The sequence below is a fragment of the Bison bison genome, unplaced genomic scaffold, assembly GCF_000754665.1.
Source record: "Bison bison bison isolate TAMUID 2011002044 unplaced genomic scaffold, Bison_UMD1.0 scf7180017864518, whole genome shotgun sequence".
NCBI classification, from domain to species: domain Eukaryota; kingdom Metazoa; phylum Chordata; class Mammalia; order Artiodactyla; family Bovidae; genus Bison; species Bison bison.
This window is the reverse complement of record NW_011495071.1, coordinates 13,908,495-13,930,977: the sequence shown is the minus strand read 5'-3', so window position 1 is coordinate 13,930,977 and position 22,483 is coordinate 13,908,495. Positions and strand designations below refer to the sequence as shown.

At 53.4% G+C, this 22,483-nt stretch overlaps 1 protein-coding gene across 2 annotated transcripts in view; it reads right to left on the bottom strand.

The window, feature by feature from the left end:
* Positions 1-3,992: 3,992 nt before the first annotated feature.
* The window catches only part of ABCC8 (ATP-binding cassette, sub-family C (CFTR/MRP), member 8), a 79,700-nt gene continuing 61,209 nt past the window's right edge, over positions 3,993-22,483 (bottom strand). For both annotated transcript variants that reach the window (XM_010830524.1, XM_010830525.1), the window contains exons 23-40: positions 20,712-20,849; positions 19,091-19,216; positions 18,055-18,154; positions 17,591-17,832; positions 17,326-17,492; positions 16,168-16,237; positions 15,193-15,350; positions 13,389-13,481; positions 9,285-9,387; positions 8,611-8,724; positions 8,163-8,283; positions 7,879-8,009; positions 6,980-7,058; positions 6,675-6,783; positions 6,184-6,287; positions 5,274-5,407; positions 4,736-4,798; positions 3,993-4,223 (exon numbers count right to left, since the gene is read on the bottom strand). In XM_010830524.1, the coding sequence (XP_010828826.1) occupies positions 4,086-4,223; positions 4,736-4,798; positions 5,274-5,407; positions 6,184-6,287; positions 6,675-6,783; positions 6,980-7,058; positions 7,879-8,009; positions 8,163-8,283; positions 8,611-8,724; positions 9,285-9,387; positions 13,389-13,481; positions 15,193-15,350; positions 16,168-16,237; positions 17,326-17,492; positions 17,591-17,832; positions 18,055-18,154; positions 19,091-19,216; positions 20,712-20,849 (2,190 nt within the window). In that variant the 3' untranslated portion in view covers positions 3,993-4,085. The remainder of the gene's footprint in view (positions 4,224-4,735; positions 4,799-5,273; positions 5,408-6,183; positions 6,288-6,674; positions 6,784-6,979; positions 7,059-7,878; positions 8,010-8,162; positions 8,284-8,610; positions 8,725-9,284; positions 9,388-13,388; positions 13,482-15,192; positions 15,351-16,167; positions 16,238-17,325; positions 17,493-17,590; positions 17,833-18,054; positions 18,155-19,090; positions 19,217-20,711; positions 20,850-22,483) is intronic.

The window sequence follows — 22,483 nt, the reverse complement described above, 5'->3', positions numbered from 1 at the left end:
GCCCCCGCCCGCCGCTCTGTCCCTGCTTCTCCCGCCCGTCGCCACGGCACCTGCTCCTGCTCCTCAAGCCGCAGTCCTCGCCTCCCCGCCCCCTCCTGCTGCCCGGGCCCCCGCGGCGGGTTGTTCTGCGGCCCGTCTGTCCGTCAGTCGGCCCGCGGAGACCGACCTGTGCTAGGTCGGGTAGAGGATTGAGGACACCGGGCGCCCGGGGCGTGGAGTAGGGGCCGGGGACCGCCAGGGGGAGCCCGACCTATTCCTGGGCTGGAGGGCGGGCGGGCACCGGCGCAGGCCCCGCCCCTCGCCATTCACCTCCCCCGCCTGCCTTCTCCCGAGCTCGAGGTCTGGCTTGGGGACTTTGCCCAATCAGATGGTCCGAAGAGGTTCCTCCCAGCCCTCACACTATGAAATCAGGGCGGGGTGAGGGGCAGTGAAGGGAGTCGCGACCCGATCTCCCATTCTGGGGACAGATTCCGTGTTGTCCTGGCTCTCCTACTCCAATTTTCCCATCGTCGGTTGTGCCAGTATCTGCTTGGGCTTTGTGGGTTCCCCGCGATAGGAGATACAGGAGCTGTGTCACAACCTGGTATTGGGGCGAGGGGCAGATTAGGTGGCCGGAGGACTTCTCAACAGACCACTTCTCCTTGGCGATGATTTTTAGTATTTTCTGAGTCACGGATTCTTTGGGAATCTGATAAAAGCTACGGACTTCCTCCCCAGAAAAAAAGTACCTTAGTAGGTGTAGAAACACAGTTTAACACCCACTGCAGAGAATGCTGGATGCTTAAGCCCAGAAGCCTGGGTGGTTGCATCTTCTTCAGTCATGACCCATCCTTGTAAAACCAACCCTGCATTTTAAAGAGGGTTTGAGCTACCAGCGCCTTCCCGGATGGCTCAGCAGTAAAGAATCAGCCTGCCAATGCAGGAGATGCAGAAGACGCAGGTTCGATTCCTGGGTCTGGAAGATCCCATGGAGAAGGAAATGGCAACCCACTCCAGTATCCTTACCTGGAAAATCTCATGGACAGAGGAGCCTGGCGGCCCACAGTTATGGGGTTGTAAAGACACGGCTGAGCATGCACGCACTTAAGCTACTGTTGCTTGCTTTACACCTCCTGGGGTACATGATTTTGTCTGCCTTAGGTTATGGGAGGCACCTAGGTCTGAGGAGCTGTGTCAAAGGGCTGTTTTGGGCACTGTGTGTGGGGGGTGTAGGGAGGGCTCAAGCTCTTGGCCTGGAGAGGAATGGTGTTTCTACTGCAGGCGTCTACCTCGGGTTGTTCTGTGGCTTGGGCCCCCTCTACTACTCATGGTAAGCATGATTTGGGGCTGTGTTACCAGAGATGCAGATGAAGGCAGGAGGAGAAGGGGACGACAGAGAATAAGATGGTTGGATGGCATCACAAACTCGATGGACATGAGTTTGAGCAAGCTCCGGGAGTTGGTGATGGACAGGGAAGCCTGGTGTGCCGCAGTCCATGGGGTTGCAAAGAGTCAGACACGACTGAGTGACTGAACTGACCAGAGATGAAATGCTTAGGATGGGGAGGGGAAAACAGGATGAGCAGAGAGGGGAGCTCAAGGAGACAGAGTTACACAGGAAACCTCTGGGGCAACTATAGCTGTTCAGCCATCAGAAAAGAAGCCTTGGAGAGCCTTCCCAGGGAGTTTGTGTACTATTGCAGAAACCCCTGGTGTCCAAGGAGGATGGACTAGTTATTTTGTGTGGCTCAAAATATAGAATTGGTATAGATACTGAGTGGAACAGCGGCAGGCTTTGATTTCATGTGTGGAAAAGAAAGTGAAAGAAGGTGTTAGTAACTCAGTCATGTCCACCTCTTTTGTGACCCCATAGACTGTAGCCCACAAGGCTTCTCTGTCCATGAGATTTTCCAGGCAAGAATACTGGAGTGAGTTGCCATTCCCTTCTCTAGGGGGTCTTCCCGACCCATTGCAAGCGGGTTCTTTACTGTCTGAGCCACCAGGGAATCATCACGCATGTATGGAAAAGTCAGTTCTAATGACCAGAGATGACCCTCATCTGTGGGGTGTCCATATCATGGTTGGTGGGCCATCAGGGGTGCTACAGAGAGATTTAGGTTAAGATGACCTTGGGCATCTCTGCAAGACTTCAGTGTGAGCTGTGAGGTGCCCCTGTGCCTATGCTACTTTCCTTTAATCCCTTGCGGGGGGCGGGGGTCATAGACACGAGGATTGGGAACCCTTTTTTCCCTCCTCAGGCTCTGCTCCTTCCCAGCGGAGGGAGTTGCTGGGCCCCCAGAGGCATCTCGGAGGCATCTCAGAGCTGGAAAGGCTAGGACTTGCCTCACAGGGTGGAGGCATCTCAGAGCTGGAAAGGCTAGGACTTGCCTCACCGAGACCTCAGCTATTCCTTGCTCTTCCCTTTGTAGGAAGGCTTGCTCCCCGCCCAAAGAGCTCAGCCTCCTGCTGTGCTCCATCCTTCACCTCCTCATACTTATCTCCCCCCAACACTGCATTTGTCAGGTCTCTCTCACTCAGAAACCTTCTTCACTTTCCTATTGTGCATAGGCTTGTCCCAGACCTTGGGTTGGTCCTGGCATTCAAGGCTCTCTGATCTTGTTCTCCCTCCCCTTCTTGGGCCTTTTTCTTTAACTCTCTGCTTAGATAAAATGCCTACCCTTCCCATGATCAACTTCAATCCTGCATCTCCCAGGCACCCTGCCAGGCCTCACAGAGCTCTTCCTTCTGAGCTCCTCTGGCTCCTAGAACAGCCAGAAGGGCCTGTGCTGGGCCCCTCTCCAATGACTGGTGGGTTTCCCTTACATTGTCTGATTCTGACCCCCTTGCAACTGACAAAGCTGCAACCTGTGTCTGCACCCCAGGACTCAGAAAAGCTAGTACTAAAGGAAACATATAAATGATAATAAAGCGATATGGAAATAAGCACCTTCCTTTCTTGCCGGGACAGGTGTGCACTCCTGTCTCATGATGACTGTGGAGTCTGAGGACAACTGTTGTAGTCTCCCCAGTGTCTGGGCCCAGCATCTCCCAGTCACTACCTGGTTGACTTGTGGTATAGGTACTGTGCTTTCCCTCTGATGGGCCACCCTTCGTCAACTTCTGAATGTCCCTGTGTGTGGGATGGAGTGGGGGACATATGATTCATGCCCCTCTCCTTTTCAGAGGGGTAGGATGTTCGCTGCAGGTGCTAGTAGCCATCCGTCATGGGCGAGAGACAGGAAGACGGAATCCATCAGCCCTGATGACAAACACCTGGATCCAGCCATGCTTGAAGCAGTACACCTCCTGATCTTCTCAGTCACATAGGACAAGAAATTCCAGTTTTTTTTAAAGCCACTCTGAGTTGGGTTCTTGTCATTTGTAATCGAAATGCACTGATCCAGTGTACCTGGGGACCCACAATTTTAACCCAAGAATTAAAGGAAGAAGGAAAAGGGACCAGACTGTATGGAGATCTGCCACCTTATCTGATGATATAATCACAAAAATACTATAACCTTGTTATGGACTGACTTACATCATATGACCGAAATTCATATGTTGGAGCCTCCAATGTGATAGGGCCAGTGAAGAGGTAATTAGGTTAAATGAGGTCACAGAAGTTCAGCCTCATCCAATATGTCTAGTATCCTAAGAAGGAGAGCGAGAGACCAGGGGTGTGCACACAGAGGAAAGGCCATGTGAAGATGCAGCTAGGAGAGAGGCCTCAGGAGAAACCAAGCCTGTGACACTTTGATCTTGGACTTCCACTCTCGCGCACTGTCAAAAGTAAATTTCTACTGTTTAAGCCGCCTGGGCTATGGTGTTTTGCTACAGCAGAACACAACCTAGCAGACGAAGACAGCCCTCATTTCACAGATGAGGGAAAGTGCTTTCAGCCACACTCACACAGCTTCCTCAGTTCTGCTTGATGCTAAAGTCAGACTGGATCCATGGGACCCACGGCCCACCCCAGTCCCTGACCACCAGACCCACGACCTCTGGCCTTCAGTAGGAAATAACCAATCTCTTTATTTACAAGTGATTTACAGTTAGAAAACCTAGGCAGGGGGGTGGGGCAGGGATGGCACTTGGGCTGTGGTAGGTCACTTGTCAGCACGGACAAAAGAGGCAAAGACACTGTCCTTCCGGCTGAGCAGCTTCTCTGGCTTGTCGAACTCAAGGATGGCCCCACGCTTCAGAACGATCACCAGGTCTGCGCTCAGGATAGTGTGCACGCGGTGCTGGGCGAGGCAGGAGGGATTATCAGGGTGGTGTGGGCAGGGCTGGGGCCACTGAGGCATCCCTCCTGCATCTTGGAGGAGGAGGCATGTGGCCAGAATGTCCTGTCTCCATGGTGACTGCCCTTTCCCAGGGTGGGACTCCAAACCCTCCATCCACTAATGCCACCTTCTCCCCCACCATGTCTCAGATCTGCTCAGAGATCCCCAACACCTGCATCTCCCATTTGCTCTGGAGAAGTAACCCTAGCCTAGCTCACAGGGCCTTGGGGCAGGGGTGGACCCTGGGACCTGGAGAAAGACAGCAAGTCTAAGGGAAGTGTGGGTGCAAATCCTCCTACACTCCAAATCCTGCAATCCAGACTCCTTGCAAGCCTGCCAGGCTGCTTGCCCTGCACTGCCCAGGGCTCTCTCTTGGGGTGCAGGTGAGCCCAGAGGCTGCCCGCTGATGATAGCCTCAGGAGGCCAGCCCTCTCTCCGGGTGTCCCCCTGCACCCCATCGGTGGGCCCCTTACCGCGATGGTGACCACGGTGCGGTCTGCGAAAGCCGTCATCACCACTTTCTGGAGGATGTTTTCCTGCCAGGTGGGAGCAGCAGCTGTTGGCTTACCTGCCCAGGGGGTGGGGTCTGGCCTGGCTACTGGCCCAGTTCCCATGTGCCCCCAAACCCAGCCCTGCCCCCTCCCTGGGGCTCTAGTCCCCACAGGACCAACCTGCTTCCCAGTATTCAGGGGCTGGGCTCTGCCTGTTGGGAGTTCAGCTGTGTGTGTGCATGTGTGCATACATGCAGGCTGTGAGTGTGTCTGGGTGTGCTGTCTGGTGGGGGATGGGTGTGAAGTCTGTGGGTCCCTGTGCAGCTTGTGCATATGTGTGTTATAAACATGCCCTAAGACTAGCTGAAATCAGAGTCCCTCAGTCTTTGCCTTTTCTGCCCCAAATGGCCCTTGATGCTAAAAGCAACCTGAACTTCAGGACTACTTTCTGAACTTCTCCCTAACACCCCCTGAAAACCGTCTCCAAGACCCCTGCCCCATGGGTGTGCCCAGCACCGACCGTGGCCATGTCGATGGAAGCCGTGGCTTCATCCATGATGAAGATACTGGTCTTCCTCACGAAGGCCCGGGCCAGGCAGAACAGCTGCCTCTGGCCCTGGCTGAAGTTCTCCCCGCCTTCCGTGATGATGGCATCTGAAAACAGCCCCAGGGAGCGCTGAGTTAACCCTGCGTTGTGAGTTGAGTGGATAGAGTGGCTTGTGTGGGAATGTGTGTACAGGGGCTAACATGTAGGTGTGTGTCATGGGTAGAGGTGTGTGCAGGGTGGCTGCACCTTACACAACACGGGAATTACAGGAGTTACAAAGAGAAGAGCGTCCCCAGGAGTTATGCGCGGCTGTGGCCCTGGGCAGTACTGGGAGGAGGTGTGAGCACAGAGTGTGTACGTCAGGCATATGTGTGGGCTGTGGTGGGGTAATTTTCTGAAGCCAAGGCTTGGCTGGCCCCCACTGCCCCAGGGGTTGCAGCAGGTACACCAAGGCTCTGCTGACAACCCCGCCACCCCTCGGGTTGGGGACAGACTCTTCTCAGTAGCCTTGATGAGTGAGCTGTGCCTGTGATCCCTGAGTCAGTCTCTCCTTCCTCAGGGTGGAATAGGGCAAGTAGGTGGATGGGGAGGGCGGGACATGGTATCAGGGACTTGCAAGCTCTGTGTCACAGTGACCCTTACTGTCCCCCCGTGCCCTGCAGGAGGGGCCAGATCCTGAACTGACCAGTTGTGTGACCTGGGACAAGTCACATGACCTCGCTGAGCTTCTGTATGGTAAGAGATAGAACTCAATGGTTTCTGGGGTCCTGCCAGACCCTAGACTCTAAACTCTGGGTGAAGTTGATGTGGGTGTGAGTCGTCCATCCCCAGCCCTTACAGGTGTCCCTGAGTGCCCAGCCAGTGCTCAGCCAGGAGTAGTTACCAAGGCCTCCTGGTAGCGCCTTCACCACCAGCTTCAGCTGGGCTATCTCCAGGGCCTCCCACAGCGTGCTGTCGGAGCACTTCCGCTCTGGGTCCAGGTTAAATCTGGAGGGTGACACACAAAGCCCTTTGGGAGGGGAGCAGGGTCCTGGCTCCATTCCCAGGGTACGTGCAGTGGGCAAGGCTGGAAAAGGGAGCTGTGAGGGACCCGTTTGACTTGGGGGCTTGGCTGGGAGGCAGCAGCAAGCTGCTGGCTGTGGGAGGGGGGAGGAAAGCACCCAGGCCTGAGGAGTGGGAGACCCCTACCTGGGCGCCGCAGGAAAGAGAAAGGCATCAGGGTGCAGCTCTAAAGAACCAATGCCAACCCTTTATGCCAGAGCTGGAGCAGGGCTGCCCCTGGCCTTGCCATTCTCTCCTCTCTCTGCCCAGATCTGGAGGAGTGGAGCTGGGCCTGGGGCTGGGGTGGGCCTGGCAGTGGGGTAGGGGGCTCACCGGATGGTGCCGCTAAAGAGGACGGGGTCCTGCAGGATGATGGAGAGGCGCGAGCGCAGGGTGTGCAGTGGCAGTTTGGCGATGTCGATGCCGTCGATGATGATTCGCCCTGTGAGGAGACAGTGTCACAGGTGGGGCACCAGGGAGCGGGGAGATAATGGCGCTGGGGACAGGGTCCGCCTGGGACATGGGTCCCAATGAGGATGCAGGGAGAGGCGGCAACGGCTGGGCCTCCTGTGACTTCTGAGCAAACCCAGGACTGCGATCCTGTCTGGTGGCTGTGGGATGCCTGTCATACGGCTCACCTTCGAACATGTCCACCATGCGGAAGAAGGCGAGAGAGAAGGAGGACTTCCCACTGCCTGTGCGGCCACAGATGCCAATCTAGAAGGAGAGGAGCAGCCATGCTGTGGGCACTGGGGTGGCTGGGAGCCGTGAGGGCTGACTCTGGGCTGTGCGGGCGTGGGAGTGTCTCTTCAGCCAGCGCTGGTCCTGGATTCGGGCTTGTTTCCTGCAGTGGCTCCAGAGGGGGCTCCGGCTTGCCTGGCTGCGTGTGGGTGTGGCTGTGTCGGGTACAGGGCCTCAGGGGAGGTGGGGGCACTGGAGCACTCTCAGTGGGGTGTGGCAGGAGGGCACAGGGTGGCTGAGTGTGGGCCGAAAGGTGTGCCCCGCCTTAAACTGGAGTCATCCCTTACCCCATAGCTTCCTGCCCATGGATCCCTACAGAAATGATCATCAGGGACCAACCCAGAGACAGAGATGGTGATACAGAAGGACCGGAGAGGCAGGGACAGAAGTATATCGAAAGGTCAGGGAGAGTAAGACGGGCAGCCACAGACAATGATGAAGTGAGAGAGACAGGAGGAGAGGCGGAGGGGGTCAATCAAAGTCAGATCAGAGTGCCAGACGGGGGGCTTCCTCCCCAGGACAGGCCCTCGCTCTCTGCCCCAGGACTCTGCTCTGAAGTTCAGGGACCAGTGTCCTGGGAGAGCCCCTGGCCATTTGCAGGGGGCCCTGACAAAGCACCTCTGAGCCCACGGAGTCTGTGGTGTCTGTCTCCATGGTGGGTGAGTGGGGGCAGCAGGAGGAGAAAGGGAGAGGCCCAGGGCTGGGAGACTGAGGGTCTGGATGGGTGTGAGATCTGGAGGGCCCTGAGGGTCAGAAGGCGACCCTGGGGGTGCTGTCCAGCTCTCCCCGCCCCTACCTTCTGTCCAGGGGAGATGAGGGCATTGACGTGCTTCAGCACCGGCTTCAGGGAGCTGTCGTAGCGCACACTCAGGTTCTGGATCTGGATCTTGCCTTGGTCTGGCCAGTTCTTGGGGATCAGCGATGGTGCTGGGGGCCAGTGTGGGGGTCTCAGCTGCCAGGCATGGGCCACAGCTGGTATCCAGGAGTGCCCCCCACCACCCCCAGGTTCCTCGTGCCTCCTCAACCTAAACACACATCCACGCTGGGCTGTTTCTCCGGGAGTCCTCCCGCGCCCCTCACCCAGCAGTCCCTCATAGCTCTCCGCTTCAGTTTTCAGCAGCCCGTGGATGCGTTTCACGGCCCCCAGCTGGAGCTCCATGTCCGCCAGGTTCCTCACCATCCAGTTGAGGTAGTTGGACACCTGCAGGGAGCAAGCCAGTCACCTGGTCCCATTGGTGATCCCCTGGTCCTGTCCCTGGGCCCTGGGATGGCTCTTCTTACAGCCCAGGGTGCCTTCCCTGGGGGTTACAGTGAATGTGGATCCTCACCCAGCACCCATCTGCGGCCCAGGCCTGGGTGAAGGGGTGGGGACCTGCAGGGAGCCCTCCTGCCCACATGGTCCCTCTGGCATCAGACTTGGTGTAGCCCGGTGGAGGGAGAAGGCCCAGGAGCATCTCAGTCGGGGGAGGGGGTGCCCTGATGTCTGCTGGTGTCTACCCCCTCTCCTGCCCCGCCTGTCACCACTCACCATTAGGGCGTAGGTGAGGCCCAGGCCCACCAGGCCGGCAGAGAGCTCCTTGTGCAGGGAGTTGGAGATGGAGGTCACAGCCGCGATGAGGACCACACACGCACCAATGTACTCCTGTGGAGGGAGCGGGGCTGGCCTGGGCCCTCAGTGGGCGCTATGGCCACAGCACACCGCCCCAACCCACACCCACTCCCTTAGGACAGAGAGCAGCTCAGCTGAGACTCAACCCCAGCCCCGCACTGCACATACACATCGTCAGACACGCAGGAGGGCGTGAAGGCTGGAGCCCCGGGAGTCACCGTGTGCACACAGCAGTGCTCCCCCCACCCCCATGCCCAAACGCATACCTCACCAGCTGGCCCCACGTGCCATATGACCCACTCCAGACACACACACTTGTCACAGCTCAACGCACAACTGTTCTCCCCCTTGGCCCACACCTCAGACACACAAGCCTCCAGGCAGTGAGAGAGGGAAGAGGAGGCCAAGGGCAGACACAGGGAGAACCCCCAGGGTTGGGAGACGCAGGAGGGCTCCACACCCACCCCGTGTGCGCACCTGGGTCAGCATCCATCCTGCCTTCCCGCCCTCTGGCCCGTTTGGCCCTTGCTCTGGCAGCACAGCGCTATCAGAGCCCCCTGTCCCGGGGCTGGGGGGTGGGGGGAGGCACTTGCCATGCGGACTTCTAGCCACCTGTTGGCGGCCGTGAGGAAGAGGGAGGCGATGTTGTTGGAGTCTGTGTATTCAAGGAGCTTCTGCTGGAACCGGGCCTCGTACCTGGAGGGAGGATCAGGAGGGTGAGGGGGAATCATCTTGGTCCATGCAGCCCCTGGGACCCTCCTCACCTGCAGCCCTGAAACATGCCACCTCTGCCACCTGATGTACACCTCTCCTCTCTGGAATGCCTTACCAGCTCCCTTCTTCTTATTCATACCTGTCAAGAGCGCCACCTCCTTCAGACTCTTGTTTTCACTCCAAGACCAGTTCTCCTCTGTAGGGCTTCCCTCTTACATGAAAGGGCTCCTCCGTCCAGCCCATTGCTCAGGCCAGAAACCTGATTTACATCCAATCATCTGATTCACATCCAATCCCTCAGTCCTCTTCTGACCACCTCCAGTACTGACCTTGCCTCTCTGCCTGCCTCTCGCCTGCTCCCTGCCCACCACAAACTCACCTGGACTATAGCATCAGCTTCCTAACAGGTCTACCTGCCATCTCACTCTCCACACAGAAGCCAGCATAAGCTTCCCAAATTATGAATTGCATCCTATCTCTCCGATGCTAAGAATATGAAAGACTTTTTAGGATAAAGAACCATTTTCTTGCCTGTGGGAACCAGTCCCTGCCAACCTCACCAGCCTCCTTCCATGCCACAAATCCCCTTGCTCACTGTGTTGCAGCCACAGAAATGACAGCAAAGTAATTTATTACATTGCTTGCCTCTTTTCAGTTTTGTGACAATGCCAAGTTCCTCCCCACCCAAGGCCTTTTATCATGCTGTTCTCTTTGCCTGGAATGTTTTCTCCTCTGCTCTACCCAAGGCTGATTTCTCTCAACCTTCAGGCTTTACCTTAAATGACATCTCTTCAGAGCGGCCTTTCCTGGCCTATTGTTCTCCATCTCTGCAGCCTGTTTGTTTCATAATCTCTGCTCATACATTAATTTCTCTAGCTGTTTATCATCGATCTCCCTCACTAGCCTGTAAACTCCTCGAGGATGGAGACCTTGTCTGTTTTGGTCACTAATGTATCCCCAGCACTTGTGTGTGCTCAGTGGCTGAGTCGTGTCTAACTCTTCGTGACCCTGTGAACTGTAGCCCGCAAGGCTCCTCTCTCCAGGCAAAGATACTGAAGTGGGTTGCCATTTCCTCCTCCAGGGATCTTCCCAGCCCAGGGATCAAACCCACGTCTCTTATGACTCCTGCATTGGCAGGCAGGTTCTTTACCACAAGCACCACCTGGGAAACCCTATCCCCAGCACCTGGCACTGTCAATAAGTATCTGTTGAGTGAACGAACCTTCTATCCCTCTAAGATAGATGGGATTTTCTGTGCAAGGAACTCTGGAGGCTTCTTCCCTGTTCTCGTGCCCTCCTCATGTTCTCCCTCATGTTACTCTGTATGATCTGCCTCTTCTCTCTGACCAGCCTGGGCTCCTGGTGTCACTCTCCTTGGCCACCTCGTCAGACCCTGGGCCAGGCCGACAGAAAGGGGCAGCTGTGCTTGTTTGATGGTGAATAAAGGAAAGCCATCTCAACATGGTCTCAGGGAAACAACCGATGGGACTCAGAGGGACTCAAGATGAACCTTTTTGGGCATTTGCTTTTCACTCCCAGAAGATGTTTGTTCTGCTTTATTTCTGGGTGAAGGGTCTGAGTTTGAACCATGTGTCTGAGGAGAGCAAAGTGAATCTCTGGGGTGTGAGAGGGTGTGATTGCCCAACCACAGGGTAGATGTGTGTGTGATGGGGTGATGTATCTTATGGGAGTGTGAAACCATATGTCTGAGGGCTTGAGTGAGTAAATGCATGTTGGAGATGTACATGTGTGAGTGCTCGTGTAACTGGAGAGTCTGAAGCGTGTGTGACTGGCCTGAGGGGTGGGTGTGCATGAAGGTGCATGTGAGATGGGGCTTCTGTGATAGGTGTGTGATGATGTAAGGAATGTGGAAAGAGCCCCAGATTTGGAGTCATGCAGAAGCAGGCTAGAGTCTGAGTATTACTATTACCGGCTATGTTTCAGGACTGAAACTAAGTTTTTTCATGGGGCTAGTAATAGTTCCTTTGTGAACTGAAACAATCACTCAGTGTTGGGCATCCTTGAAACTTTTGGGGGGATAAAAAGTAGGGCTTCCAGGAAAACCAGAGGGTCAGCCAGACCTGGGTCCCAAGCCCAGAACCAGCTCTCACTGTTTGTGTGACCTCGGGCTGGTTACTCGGCCCCATCTGTAGAATGGGGCTTCTCCTACCTATGTCACGAGGCTCTTGTGAGGATTAAATGTTATAATCCACACACATGCCTGGCACACAGGAAGTGTACAACCAATAAATAATCACTAGTTTGCTCTTGGCAGGGCAGGCTGCTGGGCAAAAGCCAATGAATTCAACACCTTCAGGGATGATTTTAAAAAGTCCTTCATTCAAATTTAAAAATCATCCACTGTGTCAGTGCAATGTGGAGTAGGCCTCCAGAGGAGCAGTTTCTCTAGCCGACCATAGGCTTGGTTGAGGCAAGGATGCTGGCATCCACGCAGATCCTGTCTAGGGGGTATGGCCCACTCGAGGAAAGTCACAATCTCTCTGCCCCAGGCCCAGCCTGAAGGCCTCCAGGATACCAATTCTAAGAGGAGCATCACCAAAAGTTAGAGTAGAGGTTGGCCTGGGAGTGTTGAGGGATCCAAAGGGTGGAAGAACTAGGGAGTTCAGACTGGAGAAGAGGACAAAGCTGGGAGGAAACCCTGGAGTCAGGCCAGGCTCCAGGGAGTATTCCGTGGGGAAGACGGCACAGGCTCACACAGCGGCAGGGGAGGTCCAGGGAGCAGGGCCAAGGCCAGGGCAGGGTTCAGCTTTGCTTTACTCAGATGAGACCCCAAAGAGGACTTCCCATTGGCCCCAGATCCCCAAGGAGTGAACTGGGGCTGCGGTGTGGCACCAGGAGTCTGGGCAGCTGGACTTTGGGGGTTGGAGGGAGGAGATAGAAGCCTCCTTAGACTCTCTCCTTGAGCCCCAGGGTTCCTGGACACAAGGCCAGTGCCGCATGGTTATTGGCATGCCCCGTGCAGCTATGTTATCCTAAAAATAACCTAGAGTCACTCTCTGAGGCTTAGAGACCAGGGCCCAGAATCTGGGTCAGATGTCTCTAACGTGTCTATCCAGAGGAGAGATGCTCTAATATTTCAGACAGAGACTGAGGTGGGGAGCAACAGTTCTAACCCCCACTCCCAAGGCAGCCTCTGATGCCCCTGTCATGCTGAACACCACAACTCAGAGTGGCAAGAGGATGGCAGGGCACTGATGCTGGGGTAAGTTTCTATGCCTGGTGAACTCTTACCTACTCTTTGAGTCCCAGCACTAATGCCACCTCCTCAGTGAAGGCTTCCATGACTGCCTCCCTGCTGTGCTACCATAGCCTTTCTTTCGGAGTACCTGGCACATGGGTTTGTCCTGGCCTGCTCAAAGCTGACACTGTAAATGCCTCCAGGGTATGGGCTCATCTGAATTATTTCCATCTTTTCAGTGCCTGGCAAGGGGCTGGGTGAACACTCAGTAAATGTTTGTTGAATGAACAAGCCAGCTTCAAATCTGGACTTTGTGAAACCTTACAGAGAACCTCAATTTTCTTACCTGAGAAATGGGACTCATCAAGCTTTCCATGTCAGATTGCAGGGCAGAATGAATGAGTACTGGCATGTAAAGTACTCAGCATACTAGTGTTTGGCTCACAGTAATGTCTCAATGAAAGATGGCCTCAGGACTGGCCCACACCCTGTGAGGGCCTTTTCACATAGATTTATGAGGAATTGTCTCGGCCTTGTCTCTTTTCATATTTTACCTTTTCACAGAGGCCCTGGGCTTGGCTCTAGGTCTGAGAATCTCCCCTCTAGATCATGCAGCTGGAGCCCAGTGGACCTGACCCCTCGGGTGGACCGGCCTCAGGGCCTGATGGGGGGCTGGCAGACATGTGTTCTGCGCTTTCCTAAGTGGAGCCCTGAGAATCAAATCCCATGACCTGTGACCCTGGCCCCATCCCCACTCCCCTACCCTCCAGGGTGAATCTGGTACCTGAAGGCCCGGATGGTGGTGAGGCCTTCCACAGTTTCAGCAAAGTGCGAGAGCAGCGGGAGCTGGGTGGTGTCGTCCAGCTGCTGCAGGTCCCTGTGGGGGAAGCGGGGAGCAGAACCTAATGGTTAAGATGGTAGGTCGGGGCTCAGCCTGGGTCTGAATCGTAGCTCCACCCCTACCATTGTGGGGCCAAATGGCTTCACCCCTCTGGGCCTCAGTTTCTCGCCTGTGAAGAGGGAAGAGGAGGGTACCACCCCATCTCATTCATGCAGATGCTTAAGCAGAGCATGTTGAAGGGTTACCGTTATCACGCACGTCATCCACCTCGCGTCTGCATCTGTCCGCTGGCTTTGCTGCAGCGCCTCACTCTGTGGTGAGGCTCTACAGGCAGTGTTGCTTCCCTTTCAGAGGTGAACAACCTTAACAGCCAGGCAAAGGAACAGGAGGACCAAACTCCCCAGTAACCACCACAGGTGTTGGCACATCACAGGCCAGGATCTAAAGAGCTCCTTGAGAGGGAAAGGCCAGTGGTTTCCATGGCAACAGAAGTTGCTCCTGCTCCCCACAGCTGCACCTTGACAAGTGTATTAGTGCCTGGGAGGCCAGGTTGGAATGCAGGAAGCAGCTTTCCTGGACAAACCACACCCACGGCCAGAGTGGATGCCAGGGGAATAGGGTGGTTTCTCTGGCAGAAGAAATGAACTTTGTAGAACAGCTTGTATAGTGTTTAAAAAGCCTCTGTGATTTTGTGGATATCAATGCACTTTGTTCTTCGTGGGTACCAAGGGATTCCAGATCAACCAGGCAAAAAGCCATTTATACAGATCTTGATCCTTGCGGGCAAGGTAATTGTACCCAATATGTATCTAAATTTAATTATTATTATAATGCCCAATCAGTATTTTGATTCATTTCTAACAAACTCTGTGTACTTGGGAAACATCCTTAACCTTTCTGACCACAACCCCAGTAACAAACATTATATTACAAATCAGTACACAAACGTGCACCCCCCCACACACACACCCATACACAGCCAAAACAAAGGTTTATCAAGCAAAGCTTATTGTTACTGTGTGCGAATACAGCCTGATATTTTCTATATATTTTCTATTTCATTGAAAAACTGGTTGTGATCTATGATACTGATATCATGACCCACTGATAGGTTGTGGTTGGCAGTTTGAGAAACACTGGCCTAGAGGCTCTTAAAAATTGGCCCTACAAATCTTTGAATCTGTGAGCTTAATAGAATCGCTCCCAGAAAGAACTTCTTAGAAAACATTCTTAGAAAATTTTGAGTAGGAAAGAGCCATGCATGGTTCCACGGCCCATGAAGGCGAATGTGATCAATGAGAAAGGCCATGAGAAGCTCCCTCAAGTCAAGGATTTTTCTATCCTTGCTCTGGACCCAAGTGAGTTGGGAGGTCTGATTGCCATCAGACCCGTCACATCAGGTGCCCTCTGATTTTATGCATCAGCAATCAGCCTGGACACTAGAATCATACAATCCTTCTGGGAAGCATTTTGGCAAAATGAATGAAGGGCATAGTCGCATGTATACACCCTGACCTAGTGATCCCATTCCTGAGCGTATCACCCCAGGAAATAGTCCAGATAGTAACTGCAGTGTGTGTGCTGCCAGATGCTTGTATTAGGACAGTGGAATATGAATATTTCTATCTTCATTTTGGGGAAGGGGACATGACTCTACCACTTCTATGATGATTCTGATAACAGAGCTGAAGTGACTATTGCAAAGCAGCTCCTATCCCTCACCCCCACTGGCAAGTGCTGCCATCACCTGGATGCCACCCGGAAATACTTCTGGATGAAGTAGCACACAACAGCCAGGGGCAGGAGGGCCACTAGGAACACCGGTGTGACATAGGAGATGACGGCCAGAGCTGAGACACAGAGCAGGGTGGAGCGGCTCAGGCACTCCAGCGTAGACGGGATGTGCTGTGGGAAGGAAGGGTGAGAAAGGGAGGTGAATTTTTTTTTCAAAGCTTTTAAAATATATATATTTATTTATGTATGTCTGCATTGAGTCTTAGTTGTGGCACGTGGGATCTTGGTTGCGGTATGTGGGAGCAGCCTGCGGGTTCCAGAGCTCTTGGGCTCTGTAGTTTGTGGCACACAGGCTCTCTAGCTGAGCCCCTCTGGGCTTAGCCACTGCGGCGCGCGGGCTTAGTTGCTCTGCAGCATGGGGGATCTTAGTTCCTCCACCAGGAATTGAACCCTCATCTGCTGCATTGGAAGACGAATTCTTCCACTGGACCACCAGGGAAGTTCTGGGAGGTGAGTTTTGGTATTTGGTCATCTTCAGCGTGTTACCTGCTGCCAGGTTTTGCTCTTCCTTTACTACTGGTCCATGTCTTATCCCTACAGCTACACTGTAGGCTCCCTGAGGCCAGGCATTAGGACTTTGCTTTTTCACCATTTAGTACGATGAAGAATAAAGGACATAGGCAGAATCAAAATGCTTGTTCTCCAGAAAATCAGTCACCTTGGTGCAGAGTATGCTGGAACCTTCTTGTGAGCCAGAGTGGGCTTGGGCAGAAGCCAAAGGGATGTGGTTTCCTTCAGCCTCATTAGGAGAGTCTCCCAGGGGAGGCCCCAGGTCCTGAGGCAGCATTATAATCAGATGGAGCCCACTAGGTTCTTAGCCCAAGGCTCTGATCAGCTGATCTGGGGAAGCCAGCATCAGACAGGAGAAGCTCCTGGGGACCTGGCTTCTCTTTGGACTGGGGACATACGTCACCGCGATCTTGTGTACCTGGTCGATGGTGTTACAATCAGATGAAAATCTGTTCAGGATGCTTCCAAGGGGCGTGGTCTCGAAAAACCTAAGAGGTGATCAGAGGACAGTTACTCATCCGTGTATTGATTTCCTTCCTGTTTACTGAAGGAGGGTAGTTATTTTTTTGTTTCCATATCTCTGGAGTCATCCCCAGGTCTGCCTTCCCAGGGTGATTGCCTGTGTCTGGCCTGTGTCCCTGAGAATTCCCATGGCTGCCCAAAGGGATGCTAGCCCCTTCGCAGCCTCTCTGACCCTCCAGCCCATGTGTGACCACTGCCACCATTCTCTGCTTCTTACTGGGCCTGCCTCACTCAGCAGCTGTCCTCCTGGGGACATAGAGTTCTCTCCAGAGAGACGACTCTCCTGGGGGTGGGGATGGGGCAGGGAGGGTAGAGGCCGGGCCCTGGGGACAGCCTGTCAGCTGGCTGGCCCTGCGAGGTCACTCCAGCTGTCAGCACTCTGGCTGTGACCCGGAAACAGCCCAACCCCAACCAGAGAATTTCAGAACCACAGATCTGAGACAAATAGAGGATAAGTAAACTTGGAGGCTGTGTCTGTGGGTCACAGACTGATCATGAAACTGGAGAGGAGATTGTGATTGGATGATGAGGAGGGATCAGATAGCCTGTTTGCCTGCTGGGTTTGTAAACTGAGTTGGCAGCCAATCGGGCTATGACAGCTTTAACTGTCTTTCACACCAAGCAGGCTTTGGGGTTTTGATTGATCCCATTACAGAGGATTAGAATAACTACCGTGTGTCCCTGGGGTCAGAACCTGCAGAATGGCTGAATGAGGAAGGAGAGGCAGGGAAGGGGAGAGCTGAACCGGGGGTGGTACCTGCCTAGAAAGGGGAAACATTCATGCAGAGCCTGCAGACCCTTGAAGGGCTGTTGTGAGAATTAGATGAGCTAACTGTGTGACATTTCTAACACCCTGTCTAGCTGAGTAGATAACAGTTTCCCTGTTTTCTGCACCAAGGAGGGGGCTTTTCCCACCCCATGTCCTTGAGTCACATCTAGCGACCTACAATAGAGATTGTATGTATTGATATATCCCCATTTTACAGATGGGAGAGCTGAGGCCCAGAGAACAATGACTCGCCCACAGCCAGGCACAGCCAGGGGAGAGGGCTACCTCATGGGAGCCAGGATGATCTGGTTCAGCAGGCTGCGGTGCAACCTCTTGGCCACCTTCAGCCCCGTCCATTCCACTGTGACAGACGTGATGAGGCACAGCACGATGCCCAGGCTGCAGAGCACGGTGAACACCATGGCGTAGCCGGTCTGATTGAGGGAACACTCCTGGGCCTGGCAGAGAACGAGGCTGGCATCCTGTGGGGGGTGGCCCGTGCTCAGTCCTCCCGGTCCCCTGGCTCTGGCACTGGGGCTGCTGGACCCACCTGGCTGAGGGAGCAGTTCCTGGCCATGGGGCTCAGGGTCAGGGCACTGTCAGTCCACTTGGCCAGCCAGTAGTCGATGGCCACCAAGACCATGTGCTTGAGCAGCTGGGAGAAGACGAGCAGCGAGAGGAGCAGGGTACCAGCCGAGGACAGGTAGTTGGCGCAGGCCCGCCACGGGATCTTGGCACGCTGGTGCAGCACCGACGACAGGTTGTCCTCCTCCTCGCTCTCGGCTGCCTCCTCTGCAGGTGGAAGAACCCCCTTATGGAGTCACCTTGCACACCCCTCTGAAGAGAACAGGGGTTGGATCAGCCCCACTTACAGATGGGGATACTGAGGTGCACAGCGGGGAAGGTATGCATCAGAGGCACACCATCTCCCCACTCCCGGAACCCCAACCCTTATTCTCCTCACGGTGGAGCAGACCTCAGGCCATGATTCCACTCCAGTCCCATGGCCTGTACCTTCCTCCTCTTCCTCATCCTGCAGGAGCCCATCTCTTGAGGACATGGCCCGGGACAGGCCCTGGGGTGGCTCCGTAGCTTTTCTCTCCATGACGGTTTCCTGAAAGATAGACGGGGCCTGGCTAATGTCCTCAGGGTGTGCGGAGGGGAAAAGGGAAGTGGGTAGGGGGGAACTGCCCCTGGTGCTGACCACTGGCAGTTATCAAGTTGCCCCTGCCTGGAGGATGGTCCAGATGGACACATGTTTGCCTGCCAGAATTTACTCCTTCCCCTGCATCAGCTACTAGCATCCCAGTATCCCTGTGGGAGACCACCTCTCCCTTATTCTGTCTCTGTGATTCAGGTGGGCTAATCATTCTCTCTGAATCCCAGAGTGGTCATGTGACCCGGGATTGGTCAGTCTTCACATTCCACATCCCTGACCACAGTGATTTGCTCAGGATGGGCACCTGACCAAACTGGACCAACAGAAGTCAGCCCTGGGACTTTTGCTGAACTATCATAAAACAGGCACTGTCTTTCTGGCAGAGCTGCTGACCTGGAAGAATGGAAGCCTGAGATGCCGATGGCCCTCACTGCCTCCATGAGAATGAAGCTGGTGTGAGAGAAGCAGAGCCAAGGGGTGGGGAGAATTAGATTCCTCATGATATTGCTTGATCACCTGGATCCAGCTCCACCTGAAGCTATAGCATCACTGGATGTTGCAGTTTCCTGAGCCAGTAAATCCTTAACTCCCCAGCCCCCTTTTCTCTTTGTTTAGCCAGTCTGAGTTGGTTATCTGAAGCTTTGTAACTAAATGGTATCTGACTATTTCGGGACATGGGGAAGGCATTGGCCTGACTCTGCCTTGGGTAGCTGGCACAGGTACTGGCTGTCTAGTAGGAGCAATTTCATGCCCAGCGTCCACATCTGTCTTTTGTGTGTGTTTTGGGGGGCTTCCTAGGGCCAATGAGGGCAGGAAGGCCTTTATGAGTTCAGGTTCTAGCAGAATCTTATCCTCAGGGGCCAGGCTGCCTGGCCCCCAGGCTACACCCACCTTCTCCAGCTCTTGGTCCTGCCGGTTCATCAGGGTCTTCCAGTGCTCAAAGAGCTGGCACTCAGACCTCTGGAAGTCCTTGAGGGTGCCCTCCCTCTGGATGGTGCCGTCCTTCATTGCGATGATCTAAAAAGGCAGAAACAAACTCGGTGGGGGGCTGGCTGAGGCGGGGGAGTGGAGGTCATACTCCTGCCTGACCGAGGGGTCTGAGACGGATGTGCTCAGAGCACACATCCCTTCCCCACCACAAATGGCTCCCGCTCACCCACTGCCCTCAGCAGGACACTCCAGGATTTAGAATCTGGTACATCTCAGGGGTAGTTCTCAATGGTTGCCCCGTGGTTGATAGGAGGGTTTGCAGAGCAAATTAGTGCATCCTGGTCAAGTTGTCTGGTTATCCCCAAGGACTCCAGCAATGACAGCTGTTTGCATGCACTTAGTGGGCTAACAGCTCATTACCCTTAACTCCTCCTCACATCAGGCCTGTCAGGTTCCACCAGTGTTTGGCAAAGCACCTGTTGGTCTAAATGTGGGAGGCCCCTTTGAGATCAATAAAATGTATTTTATTTGAAACAGTCAATGCTTTATACTCACGTAGACCCATCATTAATTCAGAAACCCAACCTGCTCTTCTCACTCCCACTCACCCCATGCTGGGGTTCAAGGGCTGATGCCCCAAAGTCCTGTTCACTTAAGGAACCAGGCACCTCTGTGTTGGCCTTCTTTGGACTAAGGACTGTCCTGAATTGTCTCACCAGGGTCACTGCAGAAACTCAGACACAAACTTGTACCTCCTCTAATAGCTATTTTTAAAATCTGGAATTTCCCCCCACCCCCCGCCCCCTACATTTTTTCTGTTTTAATAGCTTTTCTGAAAAGTCTGGATCTTTTTCCTTTTTATTCATAGTAGAGGGGAAGACCTTACTACATGTAGAAGGAAGACTTATTTGAGGGAAATTATCAGGGGCATTTAACACAGACCTGAAGCTTAGGAAGGGCCTCATTTTCACAGACATATTTATGTACAAGTCAGGCAAGGCCCCAATTTCAAAAGTCACATGATTTCCAGTTTAAGAATTAAATGCTTTCCAATTATTTTAAAAATAACTACCTTCTTCATGTTGAGGAATATGGGGATTTAACTGATGTGATATTTCATTCTACTGATAACACTGACGTTTCTATTACTACTGCCAATGTTTGTTTCCATATTTCCCATTTGATCCTAACTTGAATCTGACGCACTAGTGGGCAGGAAGATGCTCTCCTGTCCACATGGGCACTCCTCAAGGACAGGGGAATGAGTCATCAAACTGGGTAGGAAATGGAAGTAAGAACTGAGTGTCTGCTTCTTTCTAGACTTCTTGGTGCTGACCTTGTGTGCACCCATGGGGCCCCCAGTCAGGATGCAGATGTCTGCAACTCTAGGTGACACCAAACACTTGGACTATGCCAGGTCTCCCTGATGGGCCAAGCCTGAGTGAAGCCATCCAGTGCTGCTCTCTTCTGCTCTGTGACCCTCAGCAATTGCTGCTCAGACATCTGATGGAGTCCTTTGAAGACACCCAACTGCCTCTCCCACCATAGCCCTCCACAGTTTGACCCGCTGCTGGCCCCTCACCCAGTCTGCATGTGGTAGGTACTGTAGCTTGTGGGTCACTAGGACCACTGTCCTCCTATCATCTCGGAGCAGCTCAAGAATCCCGGCCTGCATCAGATGGTCACTCAGATGGACATCGAGAGCTGAGAAGGGGTCGTCCTGGGTAGATGGGAGAAAACAGGGGCAAGCATGGGGGTGGGTAACAGTGGATGTAAAAACAGTGGATGTACATGCTGTGGTTTAGGACTGACACCACTTCACTGTGTAGCCTTGGACAGTGTACCTAACCTCTCTGGACCTCAGTTGCCTCATCTCAAAATGGGCTATCAGTCACCACTCTCAAACAGGTCTAATCACAAGCACTTCCTGACTCCTGAACCTCCAGTGACTCCCCATAGTCTATTACGTCCGAATTCCTTAGCACCCTAATCCAGACCCTTTCCCACCTGCTCAGTCTTCCTTTCCAACCTCACTTCCCATCTGTCTTGTAAAAGCTCCCTATGCTCTGATTTCCAGGGAATCTGCCATTCCAGGCCTTTGCCCAAGCTTTTCCCTTTGCCTGGAGTGCTGATCGGCCTTTTGTCTGTCAGGTGAACTGTTACTCATCCTTCAGCACTTCCCCTAAGCACCAGCTCTTCCTGTGTCCTTTCCTGATACCTGAGCCTAGTCTTTCCTCCCTCTGTCCCAGTGATACCCTGCAGGAAGTCAGATTTGATAGCTATTTGTCTAGCCTGGACCGTGGGGCCCTCAAGAACTGATATCCCTGAGCCCGTGCCTAGTACAGAGTAGGAGCTTAAAAGTTAGCTGAAATAAATTAAAGTATCCACTTTATTCCTCTCTAACAAGGTTGTTTGAAGCTCACAAGGGATGATGAATAAGCTAGTACTTTGTAAAATGCTATGCCTGTGTCAGATGGTAACAAACACTGTGAACCTTTCCATCATGCAGTGAGTTTAGTGGGGAGGTGGCGGGGTGGAGAATAAAGCCAGGATCAGAGAACTGAGAGTCCTTCTGCCAGCGGTCTGTCCCAATGGCTCGCTCTTTCCTTCTGTTTAACTGATTCACTCTTTAATACTCTCTTCTGTGAAGCCCTCCCTGATTACTCTTGTCCTCACAGTTGTCTCCCCGGACAAGGCCCTTCATAGCCTGTTACACAGTTTGGCTTTCAAGTGGGCTGTGGCTCTTGAGTATTGGTGAGCTCTGTTTCCCTAATTAGATTCTAAACCTCTGAAGCCAAGGGCTATGTCTTGGAATTCTTCAGTATCAACTAAGGCACACCACACAGAACTTGGCATGAAGGAGGACGGGTACAGCCAAGTTTTATTTCATGTTTGATTATTAGAGGTTACCTGGAGTGCTGTGTTAAGAAGGATTCTGAGGCCAAGTTCAGTTTTCATGGGAGAGAAAACTGAGATCAATTAGCAATGTCTGCTCTGGGCCTGAAACAGGAAATGGCAACTCACTTTCCAGGTATTTGTGATTCTTATATTTGGGCTAAATGAGTATTAATAGGTTGGGGATGTGCTACAAAGCAGGGGCCTATAATTACTGCTCATCTCCCCTCGTGCCTACTGCAGAGCTGTGTGACGTCCACATTGATCAGTTGGACTAATCTTGTCTCAGTTTTTCCATCAATAAGATCAGTAGGGAGGGAGGGAGGTTGGGGGTGGTTCAGGATGGGGAACACATGTACACCCATGGCTCATTCATGTCAATGTATGGCAAAAACCACTACAGTATTGCAAAGTAATTAGCCTTCAATTAAAATAAATAAATAAATTTAAAAAAAAAAA